The following is an 18367-nucleotide window of genomic DNA, read 5'->3' as shown; positions in this document are numbered from 1 at the left end:
CGTTTCTGATTTGCTTCTCAGAGTTTGAGATCTGGTACAACGAGTCCTTCCTCATCCCGGAGGAGGTCCAAGAGGCTCTGAAGCCTGGAGGCGTTATCAGGCTCGGCATGATTCCCATCAACAGAGTCCTGGCTCTGGTAAGCTGGGGCCTCTTCAACCTGTTTGACACCCCCCCTCCTCCTCGTGGGCTGTTCGGTTTGTAAACTGTTGGTCCTGCAAACCCATGTGCACCACCAGCAGCCATGGCCTGTTCGCCCAGGGGTCCCTCCAGTGCCCTCCTCCCAGGACCTTTTTGGAGGCCAAAGATCCAAGATTCCTTGAGACTCCTTCTTCAGCGAGGGTTTTTTCTTAAAGCGTAAGAGAGCTGGATCCAGCATACAGCTGCTCCAGGATTGCTTTGATGGTGTGTTCCTGCATTGCAGGGGTGTGGACCTGATGGCCCTTGTGGTCTCTTCCAACTCTATGATTCTAATCCCGCGTAGAACCGTGGTTTGATTCCCCCTCACTCCCTCCCCCCAACTTGGAGCTGACAGACTTTGATCTGGAGAACCGGGTTTGATTCCCTGCTCCTCCACATGAAGCCTGCTGGGTAACCCTGGGCCAGTCACAGTTCTCTCCAGACTCTCTCAGCCCCATCTACCCCACAAGGTGTCTGTTGTGCGGACAGGAAAGAGGTTTGTAATGTTGAAGCAGCGGATTTACTAGGAGTAGACCACCTTGCAGGATGCAATGTAGACAAGAACTGACAGACACCAGTGCAGTTCTGTTTATTGCTATCTACTGACAAAGTGCTTCGCCAGACCACAGGTGTTTTCAGGCACACATTACTCTGTTGTCTGTGCTATCTATATACAAATGTGGTACCAATCAGGGGCCCTTACCTTATCATGTTTTGCACACGGTACATGTTGTGCACTCAGTCCTAATTATGCACACGGCACCTGCTAGAAGGAGGGTCCAGCCCCTTTGAGTCTTCTTACAGGAGAGAAGGGGGGTGCTATAAATCCAAATTCTTCAGACTTTTTCATCCCTCTGCTGGAGCCAGAGGCTCTGTCCTGCCTGCCTGGAGGTCCGACTGGTGCTTCATGGAGCCTCTTGTGTCCTACCCTTCTCTTCCTCCCAGGATGAAGATGAGCAGGAGAGATTTGACCGGATGCAGGAAGAGGTGCTGCCGTTCTCCCCGGCTTCTGTCTCCTTCTATAATGCCAAAGCAAATACTGATCGCAAGGTAGCGTAAACCCCCTTCTCTGCTGGCCCTCTGGCAGGCAGCAGCCAACGGTCGTCTTTGAGAGGGTTGCAAACCTCAGCAAAAGGGGTCTTCCACAGAACCTCGTTTGGGGTTTGGGCTCGGCTGTGGCTAAGCGGTGGAGCACCTGCCCTGGGCGCATTCCAGGCTCACTCTCCAGCATCTCCACTTCAAAGTCTCAGTAGTAAGCAGCGAAAGGCCCCTTCCGCACACGCAAAATAATGCGTTTTCAAACCACTTTCACAACTGTTGGCAAGTGGATTTTGCCATTCTGCACAGCTTCAAAGAGCACTGAAAGCAGTTTGAAAGTGCATTATTCTGCATGCGCGGAATGAGCCAAAGAGACTTTTTCCAGAGCAAGGCCCTGGAGAACCCATCAGGCAGAGGAGACGGAGCTAGAGCAGGGGTCTGCAACCTGTGGCTCTCCAGATGTTCACTGGCCACAGCATCTCGATAATTCCCATCCAGCCTCTGCTGGTGATGGCTTAATCAGTTGGCCTTCCTGGTCGTATTCCCCCATTTGGTGGCCATGGCTGGCAGGGCCATTGGATGGGAATCTGTAGGTGTCCATGAACATTTGGTGGAGCCAGGCTCCATAGGTTGCAGACCCCTGAGCTAGAGGGCCTAGTAGGCAGATATACAATGTCTGAATGGCTTCAGCTGACTTGCAGACCTCATAAGCTCCCTCAAGGGCTGGATCCAGCTGCCGGGTTGCATGTTTGACACCCCCGGTTTATGCCCTTCTGCACAAGTGTGCCTACCTTTCCCTCCTAATTGGCCCCAGAGCCTAACAGGGCAGCCTATTTCTCTTTTGAACCAGCCAAGTATGCTCATGCCGTGAAACCCCTCGAGACAAATAAAATGAGGAAGAAACCGCCAGCATTATCAACCCATGAGTGAAGAACAAGAGTTCCCATCCACCCTCAGCATCGTAGCGAAGCTGAGCCGGGTGGGTCAGGGGGTCCCTCAATTTGTATTCTTAGAGTGGAACATAGAACCAGCAAATAATTAAATGGTTGTTGTTTTTCTCAGGCACATTGAGCAAAAAATAAATTTCCTGGAGGATTGTGATGATTCGGTAAGTAATGTTCTGAACAAATCGTCAATACTCCTCAATGCATTAACTAGAGGTTGATGAATTTGTTGAGGTGCAGGATAAGAATAGAAGTTATGGAAAGGGAGAGGGGAAAAAATGACTCTCCTTGCTGGAAAAACTGCATCATCCACCGCATGGACAGTAGAAGGAAGAGAACTTGGTCTCCATCTCTTAACTTCTCAAAGTGAGTTCCAAAAAAAGTTGCTCTACAGGACACAAAACAAATCCTGGATCCTCTGCTGACTGGGAGCGGGGTGTGTGTGTGACTTCTGATACATACTCCTGTGAACATGAATCTCCCCTCCCCAATTCATCCCTGCTGTGTTAAATTAATTTGACAAAGAGATGCTGAGCTCTTGCTTAGGACCAGACCCTATTGCAAGGTAAAATCAAAGTCCTGCCAGGTTCATCAGGTAGGGAAGAATGAAAAGCTTCACGTCCAGAGAAGCAACAGGTTAGCCGTGCCAGCAGTGGGTACCCAGTTGTGACATCTTGTTGGATCTTGATAAAAGGTATTCCCTAGCTTTTCTCTTCGGACAATCTCTGCTGATGCATCCGGATGGTTAAAGAGAGAAAGGCCAGCCCCATAGCTCCTGCCCTATAAATGGGTCTGGGCATGCAGCGCTATGTTTCCCACTCACCACCTCTCACTTTGGGGCTGTGACACTCGATGCTTAAAATATTTATTCCAAGATGTGACTCTGTTGAGTCACTGTGGCACGCATGATCTCATTTGAATTTCATAACCTTGCTAGTGATTAATAAAAAGCCCGATCTGCGCTTGCTGACTAACAGGTGGAATTTGACATACCCCACAATGGTGCCAGCTGATGTTTTAGAATTCTTTCCCACGCTAACCCACAAGGCAACAACATAAGAAGAAGAGTTTGGATTGATACCCCCATCTTTTCTCTCCTGCCAAAGGAGACTCCGCTGTGGCTATACAGCCTCCTTTTCCCTTCCTCTCCCACACAAATAGACACCTTGAGAGGCAGGTGGGGGCTGAGAGAGGATTCCAAGAACACAGTGGCATGAGGTGGTTAACGGGACATGGGGAGACACCTCGTGTAGGGGCGTTTGGGTAGAAGTGCCTCCCCAGGCGGTTCCCCTCACTCCTCACTCTAAGAAGCCTTCAGGTAGGATATCTGTCACCCAGCAGGAATGTAGGAGTGTGGAAACACATCTGGTTCACGTCAATCCTGCTTGGGAGAAGAGAGCTTCAGAATCCTACACCTGAGCATCGGAAACAGTTCAGTGCAACCAGCGAGGAGGTCTTTCACATTCACGGTTCACTACAGACACGGAACTGTTGCAAGCCTCGCTGTTTCCAAAGTGCACGAGCACATGGTGTAAGGGTTTGTTGCTCTAGTCCACAATTAAGACTCAGGAATATTTCTAGAGCTTTATTGAACTGTGTCAAAACCTAGGAAGCAAGAAGCCAGAGTTGATGCTCTGCCTTTTGCCCCCAGTATATATCCTCAAACACTGCCCTTTCAGGTACTTCAGATACAGGAGCAGCAGTGGCGTAGGAGGTTAAGAGCTCGTATATCTAATCTGGAGGAACCGGGTTTGATTCCCAGCTCTGCCGCCTGAGCTGTGGAGAGCTTCTTCTAGGGGAATTCAAGATCAGCCTGTGCACTCCCACACGCCAGCTGGGTGTGACCTTGGAAGCAGATCCACAGCTTCTCGAGCTCTCTCAGCCCCACCCACCTCACAGGGTGTTTGTGTGTGAGGAAGAGGGAAGGAGATTGTCAGCCCTTTGAGTCCTCCTGCAGGAGAGAAAAGGGGGAATTATAAATCCAGTGGGCATAGTAGGAGAGTTAAGAGCTCATGTATATCTAATCCCATGAAGCGGAACCAGGTTTGATTCCCAGCTCTGGCCACCTCTGAGGCCTTGTGGAGGATTATCTGGGGAATTCAAGATTAGCCCTGCTTACACTCCCTACACACACCCAGCTGGGTGACCTTGGGCTAGTCACAGCTTTTCAGAGCTCTCTCAGACCCACCTACTTCACAGGGTGTTTGTTGTGAGGGGGGAAGGGCAAGGAGATTGTCAGCCCCTTTGAGTCTCCTGCAGGAGAGAAAGGGGGGGATATGAACCCAAACTCACTTCTTTCTTTCTGTCTCTACTCCCATCGACACCAAACAATTTTGCATAAGAAAAGTCCCAAGATGAAAGCCAGTGAGTGGGATCCAAGGTAATTTTAGTAACAGGTTCTCTCATGCCCCCCCCCCCCAGCAGCGGGGGGCAGAGTACCTATGCATTCTAGGCAAGACCCTGGAGCCCCTAGGTGGAAACCTTGAGCTGGATGCCCCCCCCCCATGGCGCGAGCAGCCACCCCACCACACAACAACCCCCCCCCCAAAATTTTTTTGCACCAGGTCATTTCTAAATCCCATCATCACATTATAGAAAATGCCCCAGCTCACAAATCTGAACACATGCAATGGTGAAACACACGGGTTCTCTTTGAGAGAGACTGGTGAGATAAAAAGGTGTAACGAAGGCTGGAGAGAATCCATGGAATTGCAGTACCTGAAAGGATTAACCAGCAGTTCAGGGAGTTTCATTATTAGCCTTCCAGAATGGTGCTATATGGAACCTTCACTGCTCGAAGGCAGGATGGCACCTCTCAGGGAGGCGCAGGGCGCAGGTGGAAAAAAAGCTGGACTCCAATGAGTAACCTCCCTCTCGGCACACACAAATAATTAGTAACCCACTCTCGGGAACTGGTGAGAACCTGCTGGATCCCACCTCTGATATTGAAAGCAATGTTGTTATGAAATGGGACTGAAAGCCCAGTCCAGGAAATGGGAGATGTGGGCAACGGTTTGAATAATTCACTAGTTGCAAGCAAGCTATAGAAAACCATCCAGACCCATCAGCCACAGGTAACAGCTGGGCCAGGTGCGGCACTGGCCCCAGGCAGGTGATGCCAGGCCCAGCGGGAGCCAGGCCTGACACTTGGCACTGCGGGCTAGGGAAGAGTTCTGAGAAGTTTGCAGGTAGATCCCAATGACAGGAAAATTATATTCTCGAGTTAGTAAAAAGATGGGAAGCAGTTTAGGGCAAACATTTAGAACCAGCAGGCATCTTTTCAGGGGTGGAGAGGGAAGGAGAGAATTGAATTCTGTTGTTCTATTTGGATTGGAAATGTGTTTAAACTACTAAGGGGTCTGCCACGCTCGCGCTTATTGGGTGGCTTGTGAAGAAATGGGGAAAAGGAACAGTAGCTTAGCAAATCAATTGCAGAGGCCAGCAGTGCATTACGTGCTCTTCAGCCAGGCAACCAAAAACGCAGCCTGATACCTGTGCGAGCTGTCAGTGATGCAGCCCGCGATCTTTGTTGGGGTGGGGGTGGAAAGGCACCTCCCACACATCTAGGCTGGCTGGTCATGATCTTTACCTGGGAGAGTAAGTTTGGTTGGTGGCAATGGGTGTCGCCTTGAGGAAACCTCTGAGGGGAGCGCCGATGCAGCCATTCAAAGTGGCATAAGTCACGGTTAGTTGTACCCCAGCTAATTCTGAGTAATGGCATGCCTGGTTTTCTTAACTGTAACCGCAGTATTCAGGGAATCTAGGCTGCCTGGCCCCCTCCCTCCCGTCTCTTGCATGCCACCCCTCACTGTCTCCCCTCTCTCACTTCTCTTCCCTTGCATGCTGCCTCCCCCTGGCCCCTTTCCTCTCCTCCTCCCCCTCTCTTCCCATGCCACCCCTCCCCTCGTGTGTGTATGTGTGTGTATGTGCTTCACTTCCACCTCGAAAGTTACTGCCTCCATGTACCAAGCCTTATAATTGCTCCTATGTGGGTCAGCTGCCTGAGTGAACATTCCTGGGCAAGGCACTTAACATTCTAAGGGTGACAGTTACACACACAGGCAGCTGCATGTTCCTTCACCAGGAGCTATGGAAAAAAGTAAGGCTTTACCTGGGCCAGGTGTGAAATTTCAGGTATGTGAACATCTAAAAACACCGCCTGGCTGACTATAGTGGCTGGGAATTTTCAGAGGAATTGGCCCAGCAGTTACTGAGGTATACTGTCATCAACAAAAACACTTAGCTTTTTATATATATAGATTGCTGCAGTCTGCCTGGGACCACAATGAAAGGCAGAGCAAAAATGATGTAATAAATAAATACAATAAATAAGCCAGATGCAAACTGAGTGGGAGAGACCAGGGCATATTGAAAGGGGGGGGGGGAGAGTTTTAGAAGTTCTAAAATGGAAAAATTTGTATTTTTATCCCAGAGAGGGACACACACAGTTGGAGTCTCTGAATCAATCACCTAAACTGCCCCAGAAAGAGATATGCACACTTTAAAACACTATTTGTTGTCTTCTGCCAACAGATGAAGATTTTTCTGTTGTGTTTGGTGTTTCCCCGGGGGTCCCTCCCTTGGCCCTCTTTTCTGTTTAGGGGTTTGCATTTCATTCAGTTGTTTTTATTGTTTTACATATGTGAATTTTTAAAAAATCAGTTTTAACGTTTGGGTGGTTCAGGGCCGGGGGAAGGCAGTGCATAAAATGCAGACAGTTTCTGCATGAATTAGAAACTTGCTAGGTGACCTTGGGCCAGTCACACATTCTCAGTCTAAACTACCTCGCAGGTCTGTTGTGAGGATAAAATGGATTAGGAGATGTTGAAGCAAGCCACTTTAGGTCTCCATTTAGGAAAAAGCCATGAGGTGTAAAAGTAGGTAAATAAGTTATACGAACCTGCGGCATGGGAGATCTGCAAATTGTCTGCTATATATTTAAGGCAGATGCAGTTCCCATACTTCTGGGGTGATCTGGAACACACACAAAACAATCACCGCATTCTGAAGGCTTTCAACGGCCGAATCAATAGGGTGTTTGTGGGTTTTCTGCTAAAATGGCCGTGGTTCCAATAGCATTTCCTTCCTGACGCTTCGGGCCTGCATCTCGCCAAGGAATTTGGCATCGAAGACAATGCTACCGGAACACGGCCTTATAACCTGGAAAACCCACGACACCCTAGAAACAATCATGTTAACTTGACCAGGAAGGCCCAATCTCATCAGATCCAGGCTTCAGCAAGATCAGCTTCTGTTTGGATTTGGACAAGAGACCACCAAAGAAGTCCACTTCAGTTTGTCTTTTGCCTGCAAAACCCTAAGGGCGGCCATAAGTCGGCTACAACCTCACAGGCCCTGACCTGGACAGCCCAGGCTGGCCGATCTCACCCACTTAAGGATGCTAACCAGGGTCATTCCTGGTCAGCAGAGGAGAAGAGTTGGATTTATAACACACACACACACACACACACACACACACACACACACACACCCCGCTTTCTCTCCTGCAGGAGGGTCAAAGGGGCTGACAATCTCCTTTCCCTCCCCACACCCCACAACAAACGCCCTGTGAGGTGAGTGGGGCTGAGAGAGCTCTGAAGAACTGTGACTACTAGCCCAAGGTCACCCAGCTGGCATGTGTGGGAGTGCACAAGCTAATCTAATTCACCAGATAAGCCTCTGTCACTCAGGTGGAGTGGGGAAGCAAACCCGGTCCTCCAGATTGGAGCGCGCCTGCTCTTAACCACTACGCCACGATGGCTCTCTCAGGCCTTTCCCAGATGCTGCCTCTGGCAGCTGCTCTGCGCAGGTTGACTGCCCCTGGCTATGGAGGCTCTCTCCAGGCTACCCTCCCCATTTGAAAGCTAACGGACAGGGAAGGGGCCGGGAAACGCGGCTGCAAAATGCACCCCCGAGAAGCCCGGGGGGCGGGGGCGGGGGCGGGGGGAGCACCCATGCACGCACCCACCCACCCGTGCAGAGCCCGGGCTCCTTCGCGCTCCGTCGGAAGTCACCGAGTTCCGTTTCCGTTTGTCCGTTTCGGAACCTCCGGAGGAGGAGGAGGAGGAGGAAGGAGTCGGGCACGGCGGAGGCTCCTCCTCCTCGGAGGGCGCCGCAGATCGGGACCGGCGGGGGGAGCCTTTCGCAAGCCGGAGCGGGGGGGGGACCCAGCCGGGAAGAGACGGAGCTGCATCTTCGGACCCCCCCGGGGAAAAAAGCCCCCCCCCCCACCGCCCGGGGATTTACCGCATTTTCCGGCTCCCCCCCCAACCCCGTGCCTGCTTTTGTTGCCTCTGCGGGGGCGACTGCAAGAGCCCAGCCGGCCAGCCAGCGTGGCCCCGCCCCCTCCTCCTGCCCGGGGTGGAGCCTGAATCGAGGGGGGGGGCATAACTCCCTCGCCCCCTCCTACTTTCCCCCAACCCCCCCCCCCCCCGCACGCACACACCAGGCAAGCGGGCCGGCCGGGGAGCCGGAGCAGTCCAGGCCCGGTGCATCGCCGCCCCCCCCCCCCGGTTTTTTTGCAAGAAGCGCGCCCGCCCCCCCCCCCCCCCGCGATGGCCTGACCGGCGTGGGGGGCTCCGTCTCGGCTCGGCGGGGAGCAGGAGGGGGCGGCGCTGTAGAGGACTCGGGGGGCCCATTTCTGCCCGGAGCATGTGAGGGGCGACCCCTGGCCGGGGGGGGGGCGAGGCGACAGGGACCCCCGACACCCACGATGGGGGACTTCTACGACCCGGAGCACCCGACCCTCGAGTAAGTGTGGCCACTGGCGCGCATGCGGGGCGGGGGTCCCGGCGCCCCCCCCCCCCCGTGTGCATTTTGCGGGGAGGGGGCCCGGCTTGGAGGCCTCTTCTGGGGGGGCGGGAAGGGGGCGCTCCCCGCAAGGGTGGCCGCGGGGCCCCTGCCCAGCATGACTCCAGAGTGGGGTGTCGCCCCCCCACGCCCCTAGAATGTGGCTGTGGGGGGGGCAGATATGGGGGCCCCAGAAGTCGCCCTTCGGGGCAGTTGGGGGCGGCCCCTCCCGCCCCACCCCGAGGCCCCGCCATGGCGGCGAGTAGCCCCCCCCCCCCGCCGCCCCCTCCCTCCCGCAGACAACCGGCCCCCCCCCCCAAAGCGTCCCCCTCCTCGGGCCTTCTGAGGGGCTCGAGGGGATCTCCAGTCCGCCGCTGCCGCCTCCCCATCCTCGGGCCTGGCCCGGGTGGGAGCCGAACGCTAGGCCGCACATCCCCGCTCTCGAGTGAGCGCCCTCCCCGGGCTACAGGAGGCAGAGGCGGGGGGCGGCGAGGAGGGGAGCGGGCCGGAATCTGAGGCTTGGGGGACGGGAAGGCCGTGGCTCTTCGTTGGGGGTTTTCTTTGGGGGGGGGGGGGCGATTGAGGCCTTCGTCGACCCCCCCCCCTCCCTCCCTCCCTCTGGAGCCCCGTGGAGGGGGGCGATGTCCTCCTCCTCAGGGAGGAGGGTCATGGCGGGCAGGGCTTCCCCAGGCAGCCATTTCTCCAGGCAGCCGAAACAATTGCCCCCTTCAGCTCCTTGTCTACATTTTGTGTGTGTGGGTTGCGTGTTGTGTGTGTTAAATAAGGGCCCAGTCGTGTCCTTCACGGGACATATGGTTGTGGGGAAACACGCATGCTGACGTGTTTCGGCTCTTTCCATTCCCACAACAAAGCACCGCTTTTTGAGTTCTCCTTCAACAGGAGTCACAGAACCCTGAGGAAAGTTTATTTCATTTATTTCCTTCGTCTCCGTCCTCCTTTCCTCCACAACGTGGCTTACAGCCTCCTTCTCACAACAGCCCTGCGAGGTAGTTTGGGCTGAGCGCACGTGACTGGCCCAGCAAGCTTCCATAGCGGGATGGGGATTTGAACCCGGGTCTCTCAGATTTTAGCTGGGCACTCCTTACTTCGACGCCACAGGTGTCAAACTCGCGGCCCTCCAGGTGTTATGGACTACAGTTCCCATCATCACTGCTTCTAGTGCCGTGGTGGCGAACCTTTGGCACTCCAGATGTTATGGACTACAGTTCCCATCAGCCCCTGCCAGCATGGGCAATTGGGGCTCATGGGAATCGTAGTCCATAACATCTGGAGTGCCAAAGGTTCGCCACCACTGTATCTAGTGTTTTAATGTTTAGTTTATTTATTGTTTTAATTGAAACTATTTGCTGTATTCAAATGTTGGATTTATTTTTGTAGAATCAAATTGATTCCCCTTCGTGGTAGGAAATGCTGTCTATTAAATTTAATAAATCATCATCATCATCCCCTGCCAGCACGATGCTGGCAGGGAATGATTGGAACTGTAGTTCATAACATCTGGAGGGCCACGAGTTTGACACCTATGTTCTACGCCTTGAGTCCCTAATTAGCAGCGGTGTGATTCTGCACAGTCTCACATTGGGAATGTAGAATGTGGATACCAAGATCCCACGGTGGCCCTCCTAAAATGTCTTGGGGAGCTGAAGGAAGTTCCCAAAGATGGTAGGTGCGGTTGGCAAGGAAGGATTGTCAGCCATCAAAGATTCAGCAGTCTTGAATGAGGTGGAAAAGGTTGGGGAATTTATTTTATTTATTTATTTATACTTTGGGCTTCTAGACCGCCCCATCCCCGAGGGGCTCTGGGCGGTGTACAGCAGAATTCTGACCCATGCCAAGATGGTGGCCCCCGTCCACCTCAATAGCTCATAATTTCTTGTGCACTGGAACGATCGTAATTATCCCTCTCAAATTATTACAATTGCACCATCTCCAGCGCAGTGTTGATTCTACTTTGGTCCTAACCTTCAGAAATTCTGAGGACAGGACAAGGCAGATGTGCAGAGTATGCATATTTACTTTTCTGAGTATTTCCCCAGGCAAAACTACCTGTTACACTTTCTAATGAGTCCGGTTCGAGTTCTCCGCCCTGACTTTCTTTCCCAACGGGAACCTGTCCACCCCTCGTGCCGAGGTGCTGCCACTGGCCAGATTCTTGGAGACGTGGCATAAAATTATTCAAAATAAATAAAAATTAATACTGGGTAAAAGTGATTCTTTAATTTTTTTTCAAAAGGGGGGAGGAACTGACTGTTAAAAGAATGTTCCCCTCTTCTCTGTGCAGAACATCTGATAGATGAGGATGGATGGAGCAGGTTTGTCTGTGGCTTCTTCAACTAGTTGCTTATGGCAGGTTAGACTGGCCACCAGCTGATCAAATTCAGTGTTTCCATCACAGCTGCCCATGCATCTCTTTGAAGCAGATGGGGAAAGGACAGTTACTGTGGTATTCCCTCAGCATTACAAACGTCTCCAACTTGGTCCTCCAGGTTAAGAATGTGGCATAGTTGCGACCCTGTGGTTTCACTCACTGTTGCAAATGTTTAAAATCCCCGTTTTGGTCATTTGTATGCAGTGGGATAGCGAGAGGAGCTCCTTATTTGCCACCATTCAGCTATTTTGTTTGGAAAGAAAGCCGTCAGTTCGCAGAGATACCTAATCCCCATTCTGTGACCTTGAGTTTCTGTCCCCTGCCAATGCTCGCTACCTTGAGCATTCTGAGAAGCTGTTAAAAAACTTTGCTGAGCTTTTGTGCTTTGAATAACATTTGAAAGGTAGAACTGGTAGTTAAAGAGCAGTTTTTTTCCCTATTGGAAAGAGCCAGGCCCACTCTTCATATGTGGGCTGAGAAGTTGTGAAGATGAAATGTGCTGTCGTTAGCCTCTAGTGTGTGCTTGTCTTTTTTTCTTTTTTTGTCAGCTGTTTTCACTCAAATATACATCTGCCACTTTCGGCCTGCTTGTTTTTAACTGTCTCTGGAGAAGGTGTGTTTCAGCCCTTGCTTCCCTTCTCTCAGTTGTATATTTAACCCGCAACCATTTGTCTTGAATAATATTTTATTTTTGTAGCACGACTTTCATGTCGAAGGATCCCAGTGGACATCATAAAGCTAATACGTCCAGCATCCCTGAAATGCAGTCACCTCTGAGGTGGAAAGGGGCAGACAACTGGTGTATCTTTCCCCAGAATGTGGATGGGTCTGAAGAGGTAGAAAGGTAAAATTTTGGATGAGGGCAATAGGGTAAACCTTTGTTTTTGCAAAACGCTTTTCTGTCATGACCTTTGGATACCAATGTCAATTCTCCTTACTGTGCAAGATGTTTAGAAAAATGGTGGCATGCGAAAATTCTTCAATTTTGAATTCAGCTTCTATTTTTTACTGGCAGAGTCATGTTCAGCATCTCTCATAAGAAATACTGGTGGGACTTCTAGTTATTCATATCAATAAGTCTTCTATGAATTGGGGCTCAGAATTATTCTCCAGACTGCAGCAGTTGTGCAGTCTTCTATTATAGGCTGCCTGTATCCTGTGTCACTTTAAGAAAAATCCAGTCTTCTGGTCACCTTAGTGGCAAACTAAGCCTGGCTTTTTGTTGTGGGATTTAACTTTTTTTTTTTTAATCATAACATTTCACGCTTTATGGGTTCCTTGTAAGGAAAGGATGGTAAGATATCTTTAGGAGATGCATGTCATAATTTTAGACATGATGTGTAATTCCAAATATTCTGTACTGTGGACGTGGTCTCTCGCATGTATTCTCTGTGTCATATATAGCTGTGCAGCGACCCCTGCTCTTTGAAAGCAAACGCTGGCTGGCTCAGCCGAAGTGATCAGGGTGTGGGAAACTGGGAGAGAATGTTTGTTACAAAGGCATTCTTCGCTAGAATTTAGCGATGGCCGTATTGAAACCAGCCACCTGAACTTTATCGTGAATAATAGCCTCCTTCCTGTCTCCCTTCAAATGCCACAAAATGCTGGAAATGTGCTACAGTGGCATTCCGACAACTAACTGGGAAGTGTGACTGGTTGTCAGGGAGGGGACAGTTTGATAACAGACTGTCCTGGCTCTGGGCTATTTTATGTTTGATGATAGAGGAGATGACTTCCCCCAAATATAGTACCCTAAATAGGGCAACACTGAGATTTTATCTGCCGTAAAGCTACAGAGAGGTTTTTTACTGAGTATGGGTAGACGATTTCAGAAATAGAGTTCCATGGAATTGCATGAGTAAGGTGGTCCTATGGAAAATGATGAGGATGATTGATTGGTTGGATTTCTTCTGGAGTCTGGCCAATCGAGTGCCTGTGTCTAGGGCACCATACTTTCGTAATGTGGTGACTGCAGAGAAGTGAATTGTAAACTAAATGGATGGGGCATAGAAAGTGGTTGTTCAGGCAACATGCAGCAATTTGTATAGTGGTAAGGTCAGCTGTGTCAGTTAAGTCCGTTTTTTTGCATGCAGATAGAAGAAATGTCTGAGGTACTAAATGGAGCCTGTTTGCTCTTGGAAAATATCCAAATGATTGAGTAAACCTCAGATATGCAAAATGACCTGGGCAAAGTATTTTTCTCTGTTCATTTTTGTAAGCAACCTAGATGTAGTCATCTAAAACTTTTAATACAGTGTAGGGGTAGTTTGAACCTTCTAGGTCAGGGGTAGGGAACCTTTAACACTCAAAGAGCCATTTGGACCCGTTTTCCACAGGAAAAGAAAACACTTGGAGCCACAAATAATTTTTGACATTTAAAATAAAGAAAACACACACATATATATATATATAGGGTTTTTTTACCTTTGCTCCGCTCATTCTGAGAAGCGCATGGATGCGCCCGCCCTACTACCTGCAGGGTGGGCAAGGATGAAGCCAGCGGCTCGGCCTCACTGGCCGCCGGGAAAGCCCACAGCACAGGGGAAGCCCACGGCACAGCCCAGCCCAGCCGACCGTGGGCAGTTGGTGCGCCCGCCCTGCTGCCTGCAGGGCGGGCAAGGATGGGGCCGACGGCTCGGCTCATGGAGCCACAGTGCAAGGGCAGAAGAGCCGCATGCAGCTCTCGAGCCACAGGTTCCCTACCCCTGTTCTAGGTAAAGCTTGGGTTGGAATAGTTGAATAGAGTATAGCTTTTTAAAATGTATGCTCCATAGTCTTAGACTACGGAGCAGTCACGACATCTTTTGACCGAAATTGCAAGACTAATTAATTAGTTAGTTAGTTAGTTAGTTAGTTAGTTAGTTAGTTAATTACAGAGAAGACCAGAGAATAAATGTTTGTCTCAGCTGAGCAGAACTGAGCAGACGTGTTGTACCTATATGATTATATAAAACTGAGCTTACTCTGGGATTAGATTTAGGCCACTGAAAGTTTACAAAGTTGTGTGGGCAGAATGGTGCCCACAGGCTTTGCGGAAGAGGAAACTGGGGGAGTCGAATGCTAATGAGAATAGAGTGGCTGTCTAAACAGATCATATAGGGGGACACTGGTCTTTGATCTCTGAGCTGCATTTGTGGTTGATATTATAACAAAGGATTTATTAATAACAGCGTTGGTAGCCAGCCCACCAGGGCACGAGTGGCAAAGTAACAGGACATCACACTTCATCCAGGCGATGGTTTCATTTTGTTATTCTTTTATTCCATGCTGCTGTGCTCTTATTCCATACTTTCTCCAGGGAACTCAGAACTGTGTCCTCGTGCTCCCCCTCCCCAAAATGAAAATCTTACAATGTCACCATAGCAAAGGTTAGGTTGAGAGGGAGTGACTGGTACAAAGTCACCCAGTAGGGCACTTGGATCCAGATCTCCCTACTCCTGGCCTGGCACACTGGCCATGTCATCCTTCTGCCTGCTTCTTTTGTGCTTTATTTCTAACATTGTCTTGCCTCAGTGGTTTGGAAACAAAGCCCCCCTCCCACATATTAAAGACACTCTTTAGGGTTGACTTGTGGCACATATACCGCAAACCTTGGGCTAGGGGCAGTGAAGAATTTATTTAGAGAATTTTAATACTGTACAGCAGAGCTCCCCAACCTCTTTGAGTCTGTAGGCACCTATGGAATCTTGACACAATGCTCTGAGTGCAGCCACAAAATGGCTGCCACAGGAGGAAGAGCCAGCCACAAAACGGCTGCAGCAGTAGTCGCACAGTGAAGATCCTTGTGCTGTGGTGGCAGCTGCGGCTGAAGCAGTGTTTTTTTTTAAATCTGCACAGTCAATCAAATCTCTGGTAGCCAATCAGAAGCCTTATTGGGCAAAAGTCCCACCTGGGCCTACCCACCATTTTAAAATATTTGACAAGTACCAAGATGTCAATAAGTGTCATGATGACCATGGTCAGCATGTTGGGGACCCCTGCTCTCGAGTAGAAACACGAATGTCACATGGCCTTGCTCAGCGAGCTTGTGTTCAATGTCAGGTAGATGGAATAGAGGTGTGGGAAAGACTGAGACTGGCGGTAAGTATTGGTTCTGTAATAAAGAATAATCACATTGTATAGGAAAAAAAATAAGTTCTATTAAAATTCCTTAGCCCCTCAACCAGCTAAAGATTTCTAAACTGTAAGTCCTACAGCTTGCCACCATTTTGCCACTTTTTGATAGATAATAAGGATCTTGAGGCTTATTTTGCATTCCTGGGGCTTTTGGTTCCCAGCTGCGCTGCGTGTGTGTGTGTGCTCTCTGCAGGAAAAGTTATTAATGACTTTAACCCTCCCCAGAATGTTTTACTGATTGCAAGACACATTTGGGTGGATAGAGTCTAGCAGAGCAAGCGAGTTTAGTCAATTATTTTATGGTTGCAGTGCATCTGGGAGACAAGTAAATGGCTCCTCAGGAAAAAAAAAGATTTGTTTGACACCGGTACCTCTTCGTGATAACATCCTTATTAAAGAGACCAACAACTGATTCCGAGGGCACGAAAATGAAGGGCGGGAGGCCAGGCCCTTGTGGTGGCATGTAATTTTTTTTTGTAACTGCTTGTTTGATGAGGCTTCTTTTCACGCTTAGGAGGCACTTCAAAATGTGCCTTGCATAAATTGGAAACATGGACATCATTAGGCACAGTTGATTAGTCACATGGTGGCGAGGCTATAGTGGGGACAAGATTGTTTAACTAGCAATGGTTTTACCAGCAATGGCAGACAATGTTTGTGTGTCCGTCCCTGCATTTGCTTGCACACAGGTGGTGCAAAGCGACATCAAGTTGCAGCCATCTTTTGGTGATGCTGTAGGGCAGGGGTGTCAAATTCACGGCCCTCCAGGTGTTCATGAACTACAATTCCCATCAGTCCCTCCCAATATGAGCATTGGCTATATTGGCTAGGGCTGATGGGAATTGTAGTTCATGAACATCTGGAGGGCCGCGAATTTGACACCTGTGCTGTAGGGTTTCGAGGGGAGGAATGTCCAGAGGTGGTCTTCCCATTGCCTGCCTCTGCACAGCAACCCTGACATTCCTTGGTGGTCTCCCAACCAAGCACTACCCAGGTTGGCTGCTTAGTTTCCGAGATCTGGTGACATTGGTTTAGTCAGGGTTCCTGCACCCAGAGGATTAAACGTTTTCCTCAAACCCTTGTTTTGGGCCATGGCCTGCTTTGTTCCCATAACTTTAAGGCAGATACCCATTTGTATTTTTGTTTACTTGAAATATTTATAAGCCTGCCTTTCCCCCAAACAATTGGGGTTGGGCATTAAAAAATGGCTAGTAAAATGGTCATTAACACACATTCAAATATTTGCTAAAATCCTTTTTTTTCTTTCTTTAATCATTTCCTGAGCAGGGAAGACTTTATGTCTGTTTTGGAGAACCTCAAGGAGGGAATACATAGCAGGGAGCAACTGAGGAACGTTTAACTGTATCCCTCATTTAACATTCGGTTATTCAGTAGGACTGTGGGTGCCTTTTGCTCTATCTTCAGACAGATGCAAAAGGCACCTTGTGCAGATTGCTGCACCTGCCATACTGGTAAAGGGCGCGTCCCTTTCCCCATCGTCCAGGTGCAGTCGTCTTTGAGAGTTTGAGTGGAGAAGCTCTTGTGGCCAAGTTGACACAAGAGGCGTCTCCTAGCGAGCACGATTTGGCATATTGAGTTGGGTTTTTTTCCCCTCCCAATGAAAATGCCATTGCAAATGCTTGGTGTCAAGAGGTTACAACGAATGAGGAAACAAAATCACGTTTAACCCACAGTGCTGTGCAAACAAGCTGTTTTTATTCAACTGCGTGTGAGCGCAGAATTGGTGCTGGCTGTTTGGGGCGGGTTTGTATTGTTTTGGATGTGTCGTTGGAGCCACACAGAGAGGCGGTCTTCCTTCCCAAAGGATGAATGATACGCATAGGTGATTCAACATGCTGAAGGGTGTGTGTGTGTGTGTGTGCTTGTGCAAATTATTTTTTAAAAAACAAACTCCAGGTCTCAATCAGGATTATTGCTGACTTTTAGAGATATGTGCCTAGAGATACAGACAGCTGTTTACGTCCCACCTGCGTACACTGGTTTCTCAAGTCAGCCTGATGGTGGAAATTGCAGTCAAGTTGTACCTCCATGGGGTTTCCAAGGCAAGAGACTTACGTAGGTGATTTACCGTAGTCTGTCTTGTAGTGATCCTGGGCTTTCTTTGCATTTAAAACTAATTCAAGATAAAAATCCACCGAAGAACGAAAGTTTAAGTTCCAGATAAATCTGTACATTTGGGGAACTTTGTACCATACCTTGCCACACCTAAATTGACCTGTCTTAATATTTTGGTGCATGCACTGATATCATCAGACTGATTTTTCTCCTTGAACCTTCTGTTTTCCCTGTATCCTACTTCTGATGTTTACCCACTAAATCAGTGGTTCTCAACCTGGGGGTCGAATGACCCTTTCACAGGGGTCGCCTAAGACTCTCTGCTTCAGTGTTCTCCATCTGTAAAATGGATAAATGTTAGGGTTGAGGGTCCCCACAACTTGAGGAACTGTATTAAAGGGTCGCGGCATTAGGAAGGTTAAGAACCACTGCACTAAACTGTCCCCAAAGAGCCTTCATGTGTGAGCTTTCTTTCCTTTTACAAGATGCAACGCTGGATAGAGAGGGCTGTGCATAAGTGGATTATCCCCCCATCCCCCACCTTATCTAATAATGCAGTCAGAGTAGATTTTGCAAATCAAACCAGTTCGCCTAACCAACATATTCTGCACGACTTCTTCCTCCTTCAGAGATTTGGGTTTTATATTAAGACAAATTGAGATATTTGTATCAGGGCTAAGTGAGTGGAACGAGGGCATAGTGTGTTGATTGGAATGGGGTGGGCTGTCGCAGCTGGGGCAGCACACAGTTGTTGCCGGGTAGGGCGAGAAAGGAGTCGTGAAGGCCCAGTGTGTGAGGTGTGCGTGTATGTAATGTGCTGTCAAGTCACAGGTGGCT

The 18367-nt window shown here is 49.6% G+C and overlaps 2 protein-coding genes and 1 long non-coding RNA gene across 6 annotated transcripts in view; 2 read left to right on the top strand and 1 right to left on the bottom strand.

Annotated features, from left to right (window-relative positions):
- The window catches only part of KIF9 (kinesin family member 9), a 40371-nt gene extending 38074 nt beyond the window's left edge, over window positions 1-2297 (top strand). Inside the window, exons 19-21 of the mRNA XM_048510884.1 lie at window positions 22-137; window positions 1124-1228; window positions 2067-2297. Coding sequence (XP_048366841.1) covers window positions 22-137; window positions 1124-1228; window positions 2067-2087 — 242 coding nt within the window. The 3' untranslated portion in view covers window positions 2088-2297. The remainder of the gene's footprint in view (window positions 1-21; window positions 138-1123; window positions 1229-2066) is intronic.
- Window positions 1-8366, bottom strand: part of LOC125440846 — a 41512-nt gene extending 33146 nt beyond the window's left edge. For both annotated transcript variants that reach the window (XR_007245756.1, XR_007245755.1), the window contains exons 1-2: window positions 8133-8366; window positions 7061-7134 (exon numbers count right to left, since the gene is read on the bottom strand). This is a non-coding gene — a long non-coding RNA (uncharacterized LOC125440846). The remainder of the gene's footprint in view (window positions 1-7060; window positions 7135-8132) is intronic.
- A 30-nt stretch (window positions 8367-8396) lies between these two features.
- Window positions 8397-18367, top strand: part of SETD2 (SET domain containing 2, histone lysine methyltransferase) — an 85691-nt gene continuing 75720 nt past the window's right edge. Inside the window, exons 1-2 of one of the 3 annotated variants that reach the window (XM_048510883.1) lie at window positions 8397-8910; window positions 12036-12182. In XM_048510883.1, coding sequence (XP_048366840.1) covers window positions 8873-8910; window positions 12036-12182 — 185 coding nt within the window. In that variant the 5' untranslated portion in view covers window positions 8397-8872. The remainder of the gene's footprint in view (window positions 8911-12035; window positions 12183-18367) is intronic. The other 2 variants (XM_048510881.1, XM_048510882.1) reach the window with 2 other exon arrangements.

Source organism: Sphaerodactylus townsendi, linkage group LG11 (genome assembly GCF_021028975.2).
Source record: "Sphaerodactylus townsendi isolate TG3544 linkage group LG11, MPM_Stown_v2.3, whole genome shotgun sequence".
Classification (NCBI taxonomy): domain Eukaryota; kingdom Metazoa; phylum Chordata; class Lepidosauria; order Squamata; family Sphaerodactylidae; genus Sphaerodactylus; species Sphaerodactylus townsendi.
This window is presented reverse-complemented; position numbering and strand designations above follow the sequence as displayed.